At 40.5% G+C, this 17369-nt stretch overlaps 2 protein-coding genes across 4 annotated transcripts in view; both read right to left on the reverse strand.

The window, feature by feature from the left end:
* Positions 1-17369, reverse strand: part of FAM151B (family with sequence similarity 151 member B) — a 786337-nt gene that overhangs the window by 443806 nt on the left and 325162 nt on the right. The window lies entirely within an intron of this gene.
* The window catches only part of CKMT2 (creatine kinase, mitochondrial 2), a 39766-nt gene that overhangs the window by 17009 nt on the left and 5388 nt on the right, over positions 1-17369 (reverse strand). Inside the window, exons 1-4 of one of the 3 annotated variants that reach the window (XM_070743096.1) lie at positions 9284-9774; positions 8181-8365; positions 6225-6423; positions 217-312 (exon numbers count right to left, since the gene is read on the reverse strand). In XM_070743096.1, the coding sequence (XP_070599197.1) occupies positions 217-312; positions 6225-6423; positions 8181-8332 (447 nt within the window). In that variant the 5' untranslated portion in view covers positions 8333-8365; positions 9284-9774. Of the gene's footprint in view, positions 1-216; positions 313-6224; positions 6424-8180; positions 8366-9283; positions 9775-17369 lie in introns of those variants that run through there. The other 2 variants (XM_070743095.1, XM_070743097.1) reach the window with 2 other exon arrangements.

Raw genomic sequence — 17369 nt, forward strand, 5'->3', positions numbered from 1 at the left:
CATTTGGTGAGTATCCTGCAGTTGCTTTATTGTAGCACACAGTTTTGTTAGTTTTATCTGCTTTGTGGCAAGATCCTATTTTTCTAGCTGTCGTAAAATAATTTTTGAGAAATTACTACTGAAATACTATCATCAACCATAATATTCTTTTACTACTGTTCTCAAACCAGTTTTGTCTTCAGATTTTTTTTCTTTAAGGCTTAAGTTAGGTCCTACCTTTGAAGAATCCAAGTCAGTATGATGGTTCATTAGTTTGGGGTCGTATCCATTATGTCTTACTTTGATAACAGGATCGAAAATTTCAGCAAATACCTGTTAATAAATAAAGTATATAATTTTCTCATGTTTCCTTTGTATTTAGTTCTCCCCCTCCATGTGATTTCTTTTCATTTCGTAATCATTTATTTTGTAGATTATTTATTTGGTTCAGGCTATCCGTGCTCATAAATCAGTCTGAAGAAGTGCGCAAAATTCTCAAGAATATAAAACAACCACAAACATGCTTAACTTTCTTGGTACTTCTTTGAATCTGACTTGTTTTGAATAATTTTTAACAAATGCCACTTTGCTTCCTTGCACAAGATCCTCAAGCATGTTGTGGCATCTCAGCTCCAGGAATTCTACATTATATTGATTATCTAGACTCATTTAAATTTCACTTCAAGCATTTTGAGAAAAGAAAACTATGACATCCAGATAGGCGATTGATGCAGAAACCTAGCTTTGGGGATGGGGGAAAATTCTTGGGTGCTTTTACTTTGAATTCTGAATGCTGTGTTGAACCATTGCCCATTTTCTAGATCAGTGATGGCGAATCTTTTTTTCATTGGGTGCTGAAAAAGCGTGGGCACATGCTATTGTGCATTTGCAAGTGCCCACACCCAAAATTCAATGCCTGGAGAGGGCGAAAACAGCTTTCCCTGCCCCCCAGAGGCCCATTGGAGACTGGAAATGGCCTGTTTCCCAACTTCTGGTGGGCATCATAGGCTTGTGTTCCACCCTCCAGAGGATCCAAAGGCTTCCCTGGAGCTGGGGAGGATAAAAATGCCCTCTCCTATCCCTGGAGGCTCTCTGGAAGCCTAAAACGCCCTCCCAGAGCCTCTGTGTGAGCCAAAAATGAACTGGCTGGCACACACATGCACGTTGGAGTTGAGCTAGGGCAATGGCTCGTGTGCCAGCAGATATGGCCTCGCGTGCCACCCGTGCCATAGCTTTGCCATCACTGTTCTAGATCAATGTTCTTAAAATATGGGCCTGGAACCTTAGAGGGAGTACTCCAAGATTCTGCCACAAGATCAAAATTATTTGCTAGCCTATATGAAAAGTAATACACTATTAAAAACCCATCAAACAATCATGAGAAGTGTTAGAAGCAGCGAATGCATCAGTTTTAATTCTTAATTTAATTATTAATTTTTAATATAATTAATATTAATAAATATAATCATACAAACAAAAGCTTTTGGGGATCTCCATAATTTTTAAAAATGTTAAGGAATCTGGAGTTTAAAAAAAAGTTTAAGAAATGCTTTTGGTATTACATATCTAAAATATCACTTAAACAGAAAGGAAAATATTTGCTAAATAGGATTGCAAGGTTGTTCTTGGAACTATTAAAATAAAAGCAAAAACTGAAAGACCCATTAGCACATTTTAAGACTGTTCACTGTGGTTACTGTATTTTTTGGAGTATAAGACACACAAAATAGGGTGGAAATGTCAGTGCATCTTATACACCGAATATAGCCATTTTTTGCTGTCCCGAAACCCCACCCCACATCCCATTTTGGAGAGGTTCTGGGGAGCCTGCAGAGATGGCCCCATCTTTGTGAAAAATGGGGCTTTTCAGCTCATTTTTTCACAAAACTTGAAGCATTTTTGCCTTACCTGGCTCTCTGCAGGCTCCTCAGACCCTTTGCCCATCCCATTTTTTGTGAAAAAATGGGCAGAAAATGGCCTGTTTTTCTAAAAAATGGGGCCATTATTGCCAGCACCCAGCACCCAGAAGCACCTTGCAGACTTCCCAAACTCTTTGCCCACCCAATTTTTGCAAAAAAACCTGGGCAAAAAATGGCCCATTCTTGCCTTCAAATTACCCTGCCGTGCAGTCTCAAAAAAGTCAAGTTTGAAGTTTGTTAAAAGTGTACATGGTTATAAAAAGTATTCTGCTACACTGGTATTTTATTAAATAATATATGACTACACCATTTGGCTCAAAATACTTTTTTCCTTGTTTTCCACCTCTAAAATCTAAGTGCATCTTATACTCCGAAAAATATGATACTTTGTTCAAGTTTAATAAGAAGTAAATGAAAAAGGGCAGGGCATAATGAGCAGCAATGGGCCAGAGAAAAGTTTATTGTTGAATAAATTTCTCAGGCACTTTGAGATCCCTCTTTCTTCCATTGCTTTGATTTAATAAGGAGGGGGGAAAATTAGAGGAACACACACAGCAGGTTTGCCACCTTTTCCCAGTCTCTATAAAGCTTTGGAAACATTCGCTTTGAAAATCTACAGGAATTATTTATTTCCTCCTGTTCCTAGGGAGCAGTGCAAACTCTGCTATGGAACTTTTGGCAAAGAGAAGTTACATCTGATCACGCTGTTATATACTTCAGGCAAACCCAGGAGACATTGCACTGCCTCTGCTTATTTTATTCTGCCAAACACTAAAGTGTTGGATTCTGTTATTATAGGAAGATAATAAATAAAATAAGAGTCTACTGTTCTTATTCTGGAAATTTAGTGCATAAATATTTTAAGATGATTCTTTATTAAATACACACATACATTCCACCTAGATTTTGTGATGCCTCCTCCTGTCTCTTTTAAACAAAGTATGTCAGTACATGCTTGTATTATCAAGGTGTTGAAATCTCAGCTTTTGGTTTGGACGCAATTTAATATTTAATTCATTGTTTGCTTGTTTGTTTGTTTATATTTCTATGCCACCTAACTCCCTAGGGCAATGATGGCGAACCGATGGCATATCTGTTGAAACACAAGCTGTTGTCCTAGCTCAGATCCAACATGCATGTGTATGCCAGCCAGCTGATTTTTGGCTCTCACAGAGGCTCTAGGAAGGTGTTTTTGACTTCCAGAGAACCTCCAGGGGTGATGGGGAGGGCATTTTCTCCCTCCCTCGGCTTCAGGGAAGCCTTTGTAGCCTGGGGAGGGTGAAACAGAGAGCCTGCTGGGCCCACCAGCAGTTGGGAAATAAACTGTTTCTGGCCTGCAGAGGGCCCCGGGGGGGGAAGCTGTTTTCACCCTCCCCAGGCATTGAATTATGGGTTGGGCACACACTTATGCACGATAACATGAGCACATGTTCTTTCGGCAATCGAGGGGAAAAAAGGTTCACCATCACTGCCCTAGAGACTCAACACAACAAAAATAAACATGGATCAATAAAAAAAAATTCAATTTAAAATAATTGCATCCGCTCATACATTCATGGGCCAACCTTGGTGATAACCCCCACGAGGTCAGTGGCCCCAGACCTGTCAGAACAGCCAGGTCTTTTCGGCTTTCCAGAAGGCCAATAAGGTGGGGGTAGCGTGGATCTCAAGAGTTAGTTGATTCCAGAGAGTCAGGGCAACCACAGAAAAGACTCTTCCCCGCAGACCCACCAGCCAACACTGTTTAGCTGATGGGACCCTAAGAAGAGCAACCCTTTGGGACCTAACTGGTTGCTGGGAAGTATGTGGTAGAGGGCGGTCTAGAAGATACTCTGGCCCTGAGCCATGTATGGCTGTAAAGGTAATAACTAACACTTTGAATTGTGACCAGAGACTGTTAGGAAGCCAGTGCAGCTTGAGAAGAATTGGTGAAGTTTGGGTGTACAGTATCTGGGTGTACCCTCCACGGCTCATGCAACTGCATTCTGGACCAATTGTAGTCTCTGAACACTCTTTGCAATAATCCAGCTGTGCTGTGATAAGGGTGTGAGTGAGATTGAGAAGAGCCTCTCGATCCAAGTAGGGTCACAATTAGTGCACTCGTCAAACCTGTGCAAAGGTCCCCCTAGCTACAGCTGTCAGATGTTGATCTAATTTTAACTGTGAATCTAGGAGGACACCCAAATTGTGAATCGGTTCTGGGGGGGTTAATGTCTCTCTTCCCAGAATCGAGGAAGGTCAGTCGACATAGTCCTTCAGAGGCAGTATCCACAGCCACTTGGTCTTGTCAGGATTAAGTTTGAGCCTGTTGACTCCCATCCAGACTCTCACCTCATTGAGAGGCACCACATATCACATCCAGTGCTTCACTGAACTGACATGGGGTGGAGATATATAGCTGGTGTTATCAGCATAATCCTGAAACCTCAACCAATGTCATTTGATGATATCACACAGTGGTTTCATGTAGATGTTAAATAGTAGGTTAATATGGAGGATAGACTGTTACCCAAATCCAGGAATCCAGAGCATGATACCATGGTCTTTCAAGACTGAACGATGCCAATGTAAATAGTAGGGGAGAGAGGACCGAGCTCTGAAGCACCCCGCAAATGAGGTGGCGACCTCTGCCTTCTCATCAACACCGACTGCGATCAACCAGAGAGATGGGAGGAGAACCACCATAATATGGTGCCTCCCAATCCCAGCTCCCTTAGTCAGCGCAGAAAGATACCATGGCCAATGGTATTGAACCCTGCTGAGAGGTCAAGTAGCACCAAGATAGAGGAATGACCCCATTGTGGACTCGCCAGATATCATACATCAGAGAGACCAAACCAGCCAGGCCTGAAATATGATTGAAAAGTGTCTAGATTAATATTCTATCTATAGAAAATGCATAACAATGTGGATGTGGTTGTTTATATACCTGATCTTTCATGTGAAAGTAACTGGATACTTTTACAATAGACTTTTACATCATTTCATTGACAAGGTGGCTCATTTTTAATTTGAGCAGACAAGTTAGCTACTTGTCAGAGGTCAATGCATGTTGCCTCTGTGCTGTATTTCCTTATCCAAGACAAAGTTATGCAGAGTATGTCTTTTATGCTGGGGTTTTTTTTCCTTCTTCACTAAATTTCACCCAGAGAAATTTTAAAAAAACCAAAACCCATCTGCAAACTTCCCCAAAGACAAAAAGAAAAAAATTCAAGGATTAATCCAGTAGCTTGGATTTTGTGCTGATCTCTTTTGTCTTACTAAAAACTTAACTATGTGTGATGCATTGTGGAAACCCCCCCCCCCAAAGAATTAAATATTTTGAGGAATAATTTTAAAAAGGCAGGATAATATTTTCCCTAAAAGAGAAATAAAAAACCTTAAGGGAGGCAAACTCAGAGCCTACTCCCTGCAGCAAAGTCCAAAACAGGCAGAATGATAGGATTAGCCTTCATTCAAGATCCAAACCAGGACAGAGCCATTAAGCCATAACAGGAATTGCCCAACACCTTTTCAGAATATAGGCCTCTTCATGGCATCATCACAGCAGTCGAACCTTCAGCCAAGTATAGGAGCTTAGACAACCTATAGAGCCAGCTGTGACCCCTACGTAACACCTACAACAGCCAATAGAATACATGTCCTTGCACAGGAACAGGAAGCTCAAGTGCAAAGCTCAGAGAAGATATAACCCCTCCCCAGTGAAGGGCCGCTCTTCTTACTTCCTACCGGAGCTCCCTTGGAGGCCGTCACAGGCATGGGAGCACCCATTGGTCATGCGTGCACCTGCGGACATGATATTTAGCTTCTGCACATGCGCTGCAAGCCAAATCTCATGCGATGATGTGCATGAGAGCGAGATTTCAGCTATTTTCGTTGATATTTTTGCTTCTGTGCATGTGCAGAAGCAAAAACCCGGCAAAAATAGCTGGAATCTCACTCTTGCATGCATCCTCGCGTGAGATTTGGCTTGCTGCGCATGTACAGATGCCAAATCATACACAGGGGCACATCGTGGGTGCACAGCTGTGCACAAATCCAGGGTTTTCCTACCAGAGCCATGCACCTGCGCACACTGGAGGCTGCCCGCCACTGCCCCTCTCCTCAATTCTATGGGGTCAAGTGTCCAGAACCACCTATGTGGTTTTGAATCATCATAAAGCCATTATTCCAATCAGCCTCCATTTTGTCACCAGTGTCTTTCTCCCGGCTTAGAACTGAACTAGATAGATATTTCTTCCAACAGCATTGATCATACTCTAATGTTTTTGTGAAGTAAATGAAGACGGTTGACAAGAGGCCGTTATATGATACAAACTGTTTCACCTCATAGGATTCTTCATCTCCTGCAACCATGCCCACTGTTTTAATGAAAGGGTGTCCAGGGTTATCAACGCCAGTTTGGATACACTGGTCCAGTGTGTAGCCACCAGGAGTCATTTTGTCCCTCAGTTTGGCATAGATTGTTGGAGACAGGCATTCCGCCATGCAGTTGTTATGTTTGCGAAGATCAGGATAGTCTGCACTGGGTAAAAAGAAATGTAAAGTTTTTGTATTGAACAGGAAGTTTCCACTTATCACTTCATTAATAGAAATAGGGACCTAGGCAGCAGTGGGCTAGGAGCTGGAATGCTAAATTGCGCTCGCTGCCACGCCTCATAAGTGCTTGTGGGGCCAACGCGATTTTGCTTCTGCACCGGTGGAGGTAGCAAAATCGCGCACGGAGCCACAAGTACAACCCCGTGGTTTGGTGAAGTTTTTTGCTTCCGCACATGCTGAAACACAGGTGCACTTACGGTTCCATGCGCAATTTTGCTACCTCCACAGGTGCAGAAGCAAAATCGCGCTGGCCCCGCAAGCAGTTACGAGCCACCGCGGCGAGCGCAATTTATGTTCTGTCTCGTAGCCCACCGCTGGACCTAGGCATTCAATCAACACCTTACTATTCTACAAGTCTTGGATGCCTTTAGGAATCAAAAGAAGTCTACATAAGCAATTAATTTGATAGTTCAAAAAAACAATATACGACTGATAACTCAGATGGGCATTTATGATTTGTAAGAAACAAGCCTAACAATGTGATTTTGGATTATGCTGGTTTCCAACTAAAACTGCAGAGTTAGATTCAGTCAAGAATGGCAGAACTTAGACAGATGGAAGGGGGGTAAATACCTTCAAAATACATATTGGTGTGTATTTAAGTTGTATTGTATTTCACTGCCAAAACAAGATGCATGAACTGAATAAATTACTGATATGAAGAAGTGTAGTTTTATTACGTCTGTTTACATTTTATTTATTTATGACATTTCCACCCCATTTTTCTTTTAAGTACAGCTTTACACCGCTTTTTCCTGACAACATTTATCTTCATGCCAATCTTGCAATATGGCTCATAGCAGCTGATACAGAAAGATCCAATGATCCTTATGAGATTAGAACCTGGGTTTCCCCAGATCAAATCCAACTGGATTAGATATTCAGATATGGATATTTTGCTTCCTAATATTACAAATCAGATTTTAATAGAAGAATAATAGGTTACCCAATTACTGTATGCCAACCAATTATGAATTAATTCAGTGAAAGCAGATCATTTAACCACTTTCAATCTTATCTCTCTCATATAGTTATTGCAGAGATTAAATAAAAGATATCACTTGTAGAAAAATGGGATATTAGTGAAATGAATAATACTACCAATTAATTATTATTAAAGTTTTATATTCAAGTCTTGTATGCACTTGTAAAGTAGCAGGTCTAATGAAATTTAATAATATATTTCTAAATAAAAGCATTCTTCTAATCATATATTAAAAGCACCTGCATATTGTAGAGAAAGCATGATAGCTTTAATTTATAATAGCAGCATTGGATTTGTGCCAAAATCACTAATCTGAAAGAACTTTTTAAAATTCAGCTTCTGTTTTCCCATTCATTTAACCTCATACTCAACATTATTTTTTTCTCTATTTGACTTTTAATCCCTTCAGTTTATGAGTGAGATATGTGACAATTTAAGATTTCGCTCTTCTCCATTACTTTATTGGCAAAGGTCTTGGTCTGCCATATTTCCCAAATTCCTAGTTCCCTTTGCATCCCGGGAAATATTTTCCCTTCCTCCTGGGTTTCTAAATCCATTGTGAAATTTCTTAGTCACTGTATATATGCTATTCTTTCTTTAAAATAGATGTTCCTCCTTAACCTGCTTACTGTAGATAATGTTCAACAGATATTTTAAGATTTTCAATGTATTTTCAAGTATATGAATCAAATTATTACCTGGGTGGAAATAATTTCCTTTGTCCAAATGATTCAGCTTTCACATTTTGGTGATTTAAATAGTATCCAGTAGCCATAGCTCCAGTACTGACTGTTGCAACTAAAACAGCAGTTCTTCGACCAATCAGGAGACGTGCAAATGTATTAGCCATTGTTTTTCAGCTGATCTTTTGGGAAAATGCCCACTGTCAAAAAAGTGAAAACCTGACAGATTTGAAGCATATATATACTCAGTAGAATAAACACAGCACAATATTCATCCAGTCAAACTGCATTCTTTGTAGGACTCTTATTTCATGGCAGTCAATAATTGATAAACATAGGGCAATGGAAAAGCTGAAAGTAATTGGAATATAAGAACATAAGAAGAGCCATGCTGAATCAGGCCAAAGCCCATCGAGTCCAGCATTCTGTGTCACACAGTGGCCCACCAATTGTACATGGGGATCTTGAGCAGAAAGAGAAGGCAAGACCCTCCCTTTTCCCTGACACCCAATAAATGGTACTCAAGGGAATCCTGCCTGCCTCAAGCAACATAGAGGTGGCACATGGACATCTGTTTCAATAACCACCGATACACTTGGCATCCATGAATCTGTCTAGCCCTGCCTTGAAGCTATCAAGGCTGACAGCTGTCACGACCTCTTCTGGAAGTGAATTCCATAAACCAACGATACTCCGGGTGAAGAAATATTTCCCTTGATTTGTCCTCACATTCTTACCTATGAGCTTTAGGGAGGGCCCCCTTGTCTTAGTATTGGGTGATAGAGAAAAGAATTTTTCTCTATCCACCTTTTCTATCCAATGCATGATTTTATACATGTATTTTTATACATATACATGTATTATACAGTATGTCACAGAAATAAGTACACCCCCTCACATTTTGTAAATATTTAAGTATATCTTTTCATGTGACAACAATGTTGAAATGATAGTTGGCTATAATATAAAGTAGTAGTATATAGCTTATATAACAGCGTAAATATGTTGTCCCCTCAAAATAACGCAACACACAGCCATTAATGTCTAAACTGCTGGCAACAAAAGTGACTACACCTCTAAATGATAATGGCCAAATGGAGTCCAAGTAGCCATTTTACCTCTCTGGTGTCATGCAACTCATTAGCGATACAAGGTCTCAGGTGTGAAGGGGGAACTGGTATGTTGAATTTGGTGTTATCGCTCTCACTGTCTCATCCAGGTCACTGGAAGTTCAACATAGCACCTAATGGCAATTAACTCTTTGAGGATCTGAAAAAAATGAATTGTAAAAAGGGCCTAGGCTATAAGAAGATCGCTATGACTCTGAAACTGAGCTTCAGCATGGTGGCCAAGACCATACAGCACTTTATCAGGTCAGATTCCACTCAGAACAAGCCTTGACATGGTCAATCAAAGTAGTTGAGTGCCCATAATCAGTGTCATATCCAGAGGTTGGAAACAGATGTATGAGTGCTGCCTGCATTGCTGCAGAGGTTGAAGGAGTGTGGAATCAGCCTGTCAGTGCTCAAACCATACATCACACACTGCGTCAAATTGGTCTGCAGGGCTGTCATCTCAGAAGGAAGTTTATTCTAAATATGATGCACAAGAAAGGCCGCAAACGGTTTGCTGCAGATAAGCAGACTAAGGGCTTGGGTTTCCTTGCTCACTGGCTCTAAATAATACCCTATTCAATTTTCTGAATTTTCCTGATGAATTATTATCTGGAGCTGGAATAGATGTGTCCTAGTCTGCTCTCATCACCAGGATCTTCTTTATAGAGTGGTTTTAGAGGATTTCTGCTCAACCTTAAAGCTAGTAGGTTATAAAAATCCATGGGTTTTATAAAAGGTAATGGCGAGTTTCTCCTTTACAGTTGTGTCTAACTCAAGGCAACAATGCTAATCTCTGTTTCTTATCCAAGGGAGCTAGTATTGTCCAAAAACGTTTCCATGGTCATGGGACCAGCATGACGATCTGCCAATATACAAGGAATGCTGTTTGTTACCTTCCCATTGAAGTGGTACCTATTTATCTACTCACATTTGCATGCTTTCAAACTGCTACTTGAACAGGAGCTGGGGAAAGTAACAGGAGCTCATGTCTTACACAGTGCTCAGGTTTTGAAACCTGGTCTGTCAGCTTTTCAGCTGACAAGTTTAGCGCCTTTAACTGCTGAACTTTCATGGACTTTATAGAAGTCTACATATTTTACAGTATTATTGTTTAAACTCAGTGGATGAAATCATCTGGAGAATTGGTGTCGAATGTTACTAGTATACTAATCATGCTTCCTCTATTCTGCCTTTACCAGAGTCAACTAATGGGCCATGTCTACATGGACTGCTCAGAGCCAGGAAATTCGAATGCTCAAAAGATGGAAATATTCTAGATTGACTGATTTCAGATCCAATTAAGACATGTGTATTCCTCCTGTGCAAGTCATCTGTCCAAGCAACCCAGACAATTTTTTGTTTAAAACCAGATATTAAACTGCTTCGAGTGTAGTGGAAAAAACTGTTCTAGAAAATTGCAGAAAATGATAATAATAATTTTTTTAAATCCCTAAGCACTCAGAGGAAAAAGCCTTGCTAAAGAAAAGTTGGCACAGAATCTGCAAAGTTACATTTTACCTCTCCTTAATAATCTTTTTAAATTGATAATGGTTTGGGATGGTTTGTTTGCTTGCTTAATGCTTCAAACTAGGTTAGACATATTTTAGATCTTAATCTTTTTTTGTTGCCAGTCTAAAATAGAGAATACTGTTTAAAACCTCTGTTGTGGCCTGTCTGCGTCCCACCCAGCTGGTCACAGATCCCCAGGATCGAGAGATGGTTGTGGTGTGATACCATAGACCCATACACCTGGCACCCAAGTCCGAGAATGAGGAGGTTAGAAAGGATTTGGTATCTGAGGCTGAAAGCCAACCAGGGCCTTCTGCACCTCCTGAGGTGCACATGAGTAACTCAGGAGAAGAGAAGTCTCTTCTTGATGCTAAGGCATGTAGGGCTGCTAGATGGTAGGAGTGGCGAAGCAAGAGGATGTCTCTTCGTGAATAGATCTGTAGAACAATTGGCCACGCCCTTAGACTATTTAAGGCTTAGCCATATAATGCTCCAGTGTGGAAAACAACTTCATTTTGTTTTAGTTCGTCTCTCTCTCACACACATTCTTATTTAGATTATTAATTACAAACCAACAATTAACTAATGACATCCAGGTTGCCTGCCAATCTATAGTACAGTGATGGTGAACCTTTTTTTCCTCAGGTGCTAAAAGAGTTGTCACACTGAATATTGCCAGCCTCAGAGACATTTAGTAATTAAAGATTAACTTGTGTGCCTTTATTAAGATCCTCCTATTTTTTATGTAATATCCGCCACATCATTTCCTTCTTTATGCTGTGTCTCTAGATTCTTTTGTTCTTCTCTGCCTTAGACTCCATTATGTAAGGTACTTGTTATTTTGTCCACCGAGACAATGTTTATTTTTATTTTAATAATAAAATAATTCTTGTTTTCAATAAATGATTGGGGCTTTTATCCATTGGCTCCATGGGGTTAATGTCTTAACGGACTTTACAAACCGCGACAAGAGTATGGGCGTGTGCTATTGTGCATGCATGAGTGCCCACACCCATAATTCAATACCTGGTGAGGGCGAAAATAGCTTTCCCTTCCCCCTGGAGGCCTGTTTCCCAACTTCTGGTGGGCCCAGTAGGCCCTCCCCAGGCTTCAAAGGTTTCCCTGGAGCTGGGAGGCAGTAAAAACACCCTCCCCCATCCTCCTGGAAGCTCTATGGAAGCCAAAAATGTCCTCGCCTCTGTGCAAGCCAAAAATCAGCTGACCGGCACAGACATGCACATTGGAGTTGAGCTAGGACAACGATTCGCAGATATGGCTCCATGTGCCACCTGTGGCACCCGTGCCATAGGTTCGCCATCACTGCTATAGTAAGTTTCAAAGAAGGAGATCACTTTGAGTAATGGTCTTTTTGTTTTGGTTTGTGCTAGGATTCCGGACAGTTGTTAAGACTCTAATAAATAGCTGACTCACAGGCAAACTTATTTCAGATTTCCTGAACTATTGAAAAACCAAACCCACTTCTAAGGAAATGTTAAGCGTAGCAGTTTGATGTTTTAAATGAGCATGCGTGTGCATATTTCTTGGGGGCTTGCATTGGGACAGAACAACTTCCACTGCGCTTATACATTTTTCTTCAACTAGGTAAATTTGTTCATTACTCTTGGACAAATGGTTCCAATGTTACATTACATCCAGGGGCATCACAATAAGAGTTTGTTGTAGATTGAAGAAAGAAAAAAGGAAGCAATATTGTACACATTTTCTTGACCAGAATAATCAAATTACCTGTTTAGTTGTCCCAATCCCACCCCTGTATTCAGTCGTCTCTTAGACCAGTTTGCTTGAAGCTTTAGTGAAATTTAATTGTGTCGCACAAGAAGAATCCCAATAAAATACCAATCTTTCTAGCCTAGAGTGATCCTGGTCATACTGTCAAGTTCTTGCTTTACTCATATCATGATGTAACTACTATTTAGTTAGAAAAGTTTTTAGCTTTAAGATTCTGCTATATTAGAAATGCAATCCATGCTTTTGATACTTCTTTGCTTATTACCTATCATGACGTAGGTCAGCATTGAAGGCTTGTGCTTTATCCATATTAAACTTTTTGATATCTGGCTTCCATTAGTTTTCAGGGCAAAGGACATCTGAAAACTAATCAAACTATTTCTGTGTCCTGTGCACACACAATCACATGTCAACACACTTGATCACCAAGAAGAAGCACTGACCCATTGAACATAAGAAAAAGTTCCAGGTCAGCGGTTCTTGTAGTTCAATAGAAAATTTGGCTTAAACAATCCTGGAGAAAGAAATTGCTCATATCTCTGAGCTACTGGAAATTAATCTAATCTCATACCCAGGTTGTACATTTGAAAATTTGGAAGCAATAAAATATTGCTTAAAATGTTCAGTGCTGGAGTTAAGTAATATTCAGCTCAATATTTTAAGACAATTCCTATATGTTTTTAGTTTATAAATTATTCTAATATTATTTTAGATAATAGTTGATAAAATGAAATAAATATAATAAGAACGTTATTCCATTTTAATAGTTTGTCCCAAAGATTGTTGCAAGGCTGTATCGTGTGCTAAGCATATGTTGTATAAGTTAAAGACTTACTTTATAGCCTATTATATAAGGGGAAATGCCTACATATATTATAATAGTTAAATTCTTTCCATGATGACATAAAAGATAAAATATTAAAATGTGGTAATTTTATCAATAATTTTTCTCAACCTCATGCCTTTAAAAAGTCAGTGTGTATAATTTTTTATCATTATTATTATTCTAAAAACAAGGACTGGAGAAAGGTTTCATCAAATGGTAAAATAGTAGTATGTTTTGTGTGTCAATACATTGCATATACCGTCTATTTAGTGGGATATGGTTGATAGCATGGTAGTGTCTAGAACGGAACAGAATAGAACAATGATGGTGAACCTATGGCACGGGTGCCACAGGTGGCACGCAAAGCCATATTTGCTGGCATGTGAGCCATTACTGTAGCTGAGCTCCAACGTGCATGTGAGGGCCAGCCAGCTGATTTTCTGATCACCAGGAGACTCTGAGAGGGTATCTTTGGCTTCCAGAGCATCCACGGGGGTGGGGGAGGGCATTTTTGTCCTCTGAAGTCTCTGGAGCCTGGAGAGGGCGAAAAACAGGCCTACCAGGCTTACCAGAGGTTGTGAAATGGGCTATTTCAGGCCTCCAGAGGGCCTCCAGGGGAGAGGCTATTTCACCATCCTCAGGCATTGAGTTATGGGTGTGGGCACTTGCACATGCGCGACAGCACATGCACACTTGCATTCAGCACCCGAGGAAAACAAGGTTCACCATCACTGCAATAGAATGACATTGGGAAAGTTTGAATCCCATTTTATACACAAAGCCAGATGGATAACCTTGCATGATATTATGTGGGAATGACTTTGGAAGACAGGAGGAAGAACCACAGTTTGGACAATGGTCAGACAAGTTGCAGCTAAGTCCACAGAAGAAATCGGGGCATGGTAAATATATTAGAAGGGATGGTCCTTAGTTTCTTGGATTGTAAAGGTATGATATTCTGTTAACGTAATTTTACAATGCAATGAGTATACTTCTTCTTTGAACTGACACTTTGAGCCAGTCAATTCAATCTCAGTTCACCAAAGACTACGAGGCATAGTGGAGGTTAATATCCACACATCATTTTGTGAAGCTAGATTAGCTATTTCCCTTTTATATTTTATATTCCACCTTTCTTTTTTTACTTTAATCTCTTCTGCTTACTGGTTTCCCCCCCCCCTATGCTTTGCATAATATTGCTATTTATTTATTAGAGTTGAAAGGGACATTACAGGTCATCAAGTTCAACCTCCTGCTCAAGCAGGAAACCCTACACCTCCCCAGCCAGATGGCAGTCCAGTCTCCTCTTGAAAACTTCCAGAGTTGGGGCATTCACAACCTCCGCTGGCAGGTCGTTCCATTGGTTGATCGCTCTGACCGTCAGGAAGTTCTTCCTTATTTCCAGGTTGAATCTCTCCTTTGTCAGCTATCTCAAAACAGAATAGCATTCTGGTAATATAGCCATTCTTTTAAGGCACATTGATTGAAAATAGACAATATGACTAGCCCTTTGGATTTTCAGTAACAAACGTCTCAAATATGACGTAATCCATATGTTTTTCTGTTTAAAAATGACCCTCAATCCATTTCTAAATGCTTGCTAAAGTGAAAAGCACTCTTTTCATGAATTTAAAAAGAAGTAAGTTCAAAAATATTTTCAACTGACAGCACAGGGATATGAAACTGTTAGACTTGTTTATATTATTTCCAGGAGAAGAACTGAAATTTAAAGATAAGGAAATTGCCTAGAGTACAAGGTCATCTTGGAAATTTCAGTAAAGCACTTTGTTATCTTCTTTGCAACACTAAAGAAATAAATGTAGTTCACCCTGGACAGTTTTACTTACAAGTATTTCCTATCCTAAATAGATTTTATGTATGTATTTTCATATATAAATACTGAATTTTCTTTTTTTTTTTCATATCAATCAAAGCTTCTTGACTGGGACACTACTGTGTAATGGCCTAACCTAACCTAACCTAACCTGATTTGTAACGATATCCATTACTGCAGACTCATAATTACAAAAGCCTATAGCTCAAATCAGATAGCTGGAAATAGTAGTAAAGGGATTAACTTTTAGAATCCAAGACAGGAATTAAGATAGTTCCAAATTCAGAAGTCGGACCATGGACATTGATGGTTCAGTTGTTTTTCCTATCCTTTACAGACTAATGTGCATTGCAATTGGCTATTTCCTTTATTTGTTTTACTATACATATACAGGACTCGTAAATTACAATATTATATGAAATTTTCCCAGAAAGCTCTTTTGATAATATTTCTGAAAGGAATTATGGTTGGTCTTTTATTGTGATGTACCCTGCTGCCCTAAATTAAAAAATCAAAGTAGTGTTAATCTGCATAAGACAAAGATGCCTACTCTTAGCACATATGATTTTTCAACAATGAAAAGGTTTCTTTCTTTCTTTTTGTATCACTATCTTTCAGTATCTAAGGCAGTGGTTCTCAACCTGGGGGTCAGGACCCCTTTGGGGGTCGAATGACTGTTTCACAGGGGTCACCAAAGACCATGGGAAAAGACAAATGTGATCATAAGTAGAGGACTTCTGGCGCCTTGGAACATATTTTTACAATTCAACCAATCAGGTGTTTACAGTGGGGGGTGTCCCTCTGACCTTCCTGCCAATCACCTTAAAGCTTTGTTGGGAGAATTAGAGCTAAACGTATGGTTGGGGGTTCACCACAACACGAGGAACTATATTAAAGGGTTGCGGCATTAGAAAGGTTGAGAACCACTGATCTAAGGGAAGAAAGGAAAATGAGAAAGAAACATTGTCCTAAATTCCATAATACTGATAATATCTATTAACTCTAACAGAGTTGAAAGGGACCTTGGGAGTCTTCTAATCCAACCCCCATTCAAGTAGGAAGCCAGTGATAGCCAACCGTTTTTCCATGGGCGCCAAAAGCACATGCGCAGGTACCCACACCCATAATTCAATGTCCTTCATGTGCCCCACTCCCTGCACATGCACATGTGACCTCTCCATGCACTGCCCCACCCCTGTGCATGCACTCATGACCCTAGTCCCACATATTCTGGGTCCAGAAGACCTGTTTTTCACTCTCCCCAGGCTCCAGAGACTTTCTTGGGCTGAGGAGAAAATGCCCTTCCAGAGCCTCCGCAAGAGCTGAAAATCAGCTGTCTGGGGTGCACATGCGCACTGGAGTTGAGCTCTGGAAATGACTCACATGCTGGCAGATATGGCTCCACGTGCCACCTGTGATACACATGTCATAGGTTCGCCATCATGGCCCCATACCAGTAATGGCGAATCTTTCTTCCCTCAGGTGCCAAAAGACCATGCACGAGTTCAATGCCTGGGGAGGGTGAAAACACCTTCCCTCACCCCCCTCCCAGAGGCCCTCTGGACGTCGGAAAGGGCCTGTTCCCCAACTTCTGATGGGCCCAGTAGGCTCGGGTTTTGCCCTCCCCAGGCTCCAAAGGCTTCCCTGGAGCTGGGAGAGGGTAAAAATGCCCTTCCCCATCCCCCTGGAGGCTCTCTGGAAGCCAAAAATGCCCTCCCAGAGCCTCTGTAAGCTGGCTGGCACACACATGCACGTTGGAGCTGAGCTAGGGCAACAGCTTGCGTGCCAGCAGATATGGCTCTGTGTGCCACCTGTGGTACCCGTGCCATAGGTTGCCATCACTGCCCTATACCATTACTGACCAATCTCTTCTTTAAAATCTCCAGTGTTGGAGCACCCACAACTTTTGAAGCCAAGCTGTTGCAGTGATTAATGGAATCAACAGTTCTTACTGTCAGGAAATTTCTTTTTACTTTTCAGTTTCTTCTCTCTTTGATTGGTTTCTATCCAATGCCTCCTGTTCTGCCTTCAGGTGCTTTGGAGAATAGGTTGTCCCCCCTCATCTTTGTGGCAGTTTCTCAAATATTGGAACACTGCTATTATGTCATCCCTACTCCTTCTTTTCAATAAATTCTAATGATTTTATTCTTTCCAATAACTTCTAAAGTATG

This window comes from Erythrolamprus reginae, chromosome 2 (genome assembly GCF_031021105.1).
Source record: "Erythrolamprus reginae isolate rEryReg1 chromosome 2, rEryReg1.hap1, whole genome shotgun sequence".
NCBI lineage: Eukaryota > Metazoa > Chordata > Lepidosauria > Squamata > Dipsadidae > Erythrolamprus > Erythrolamprus reginae.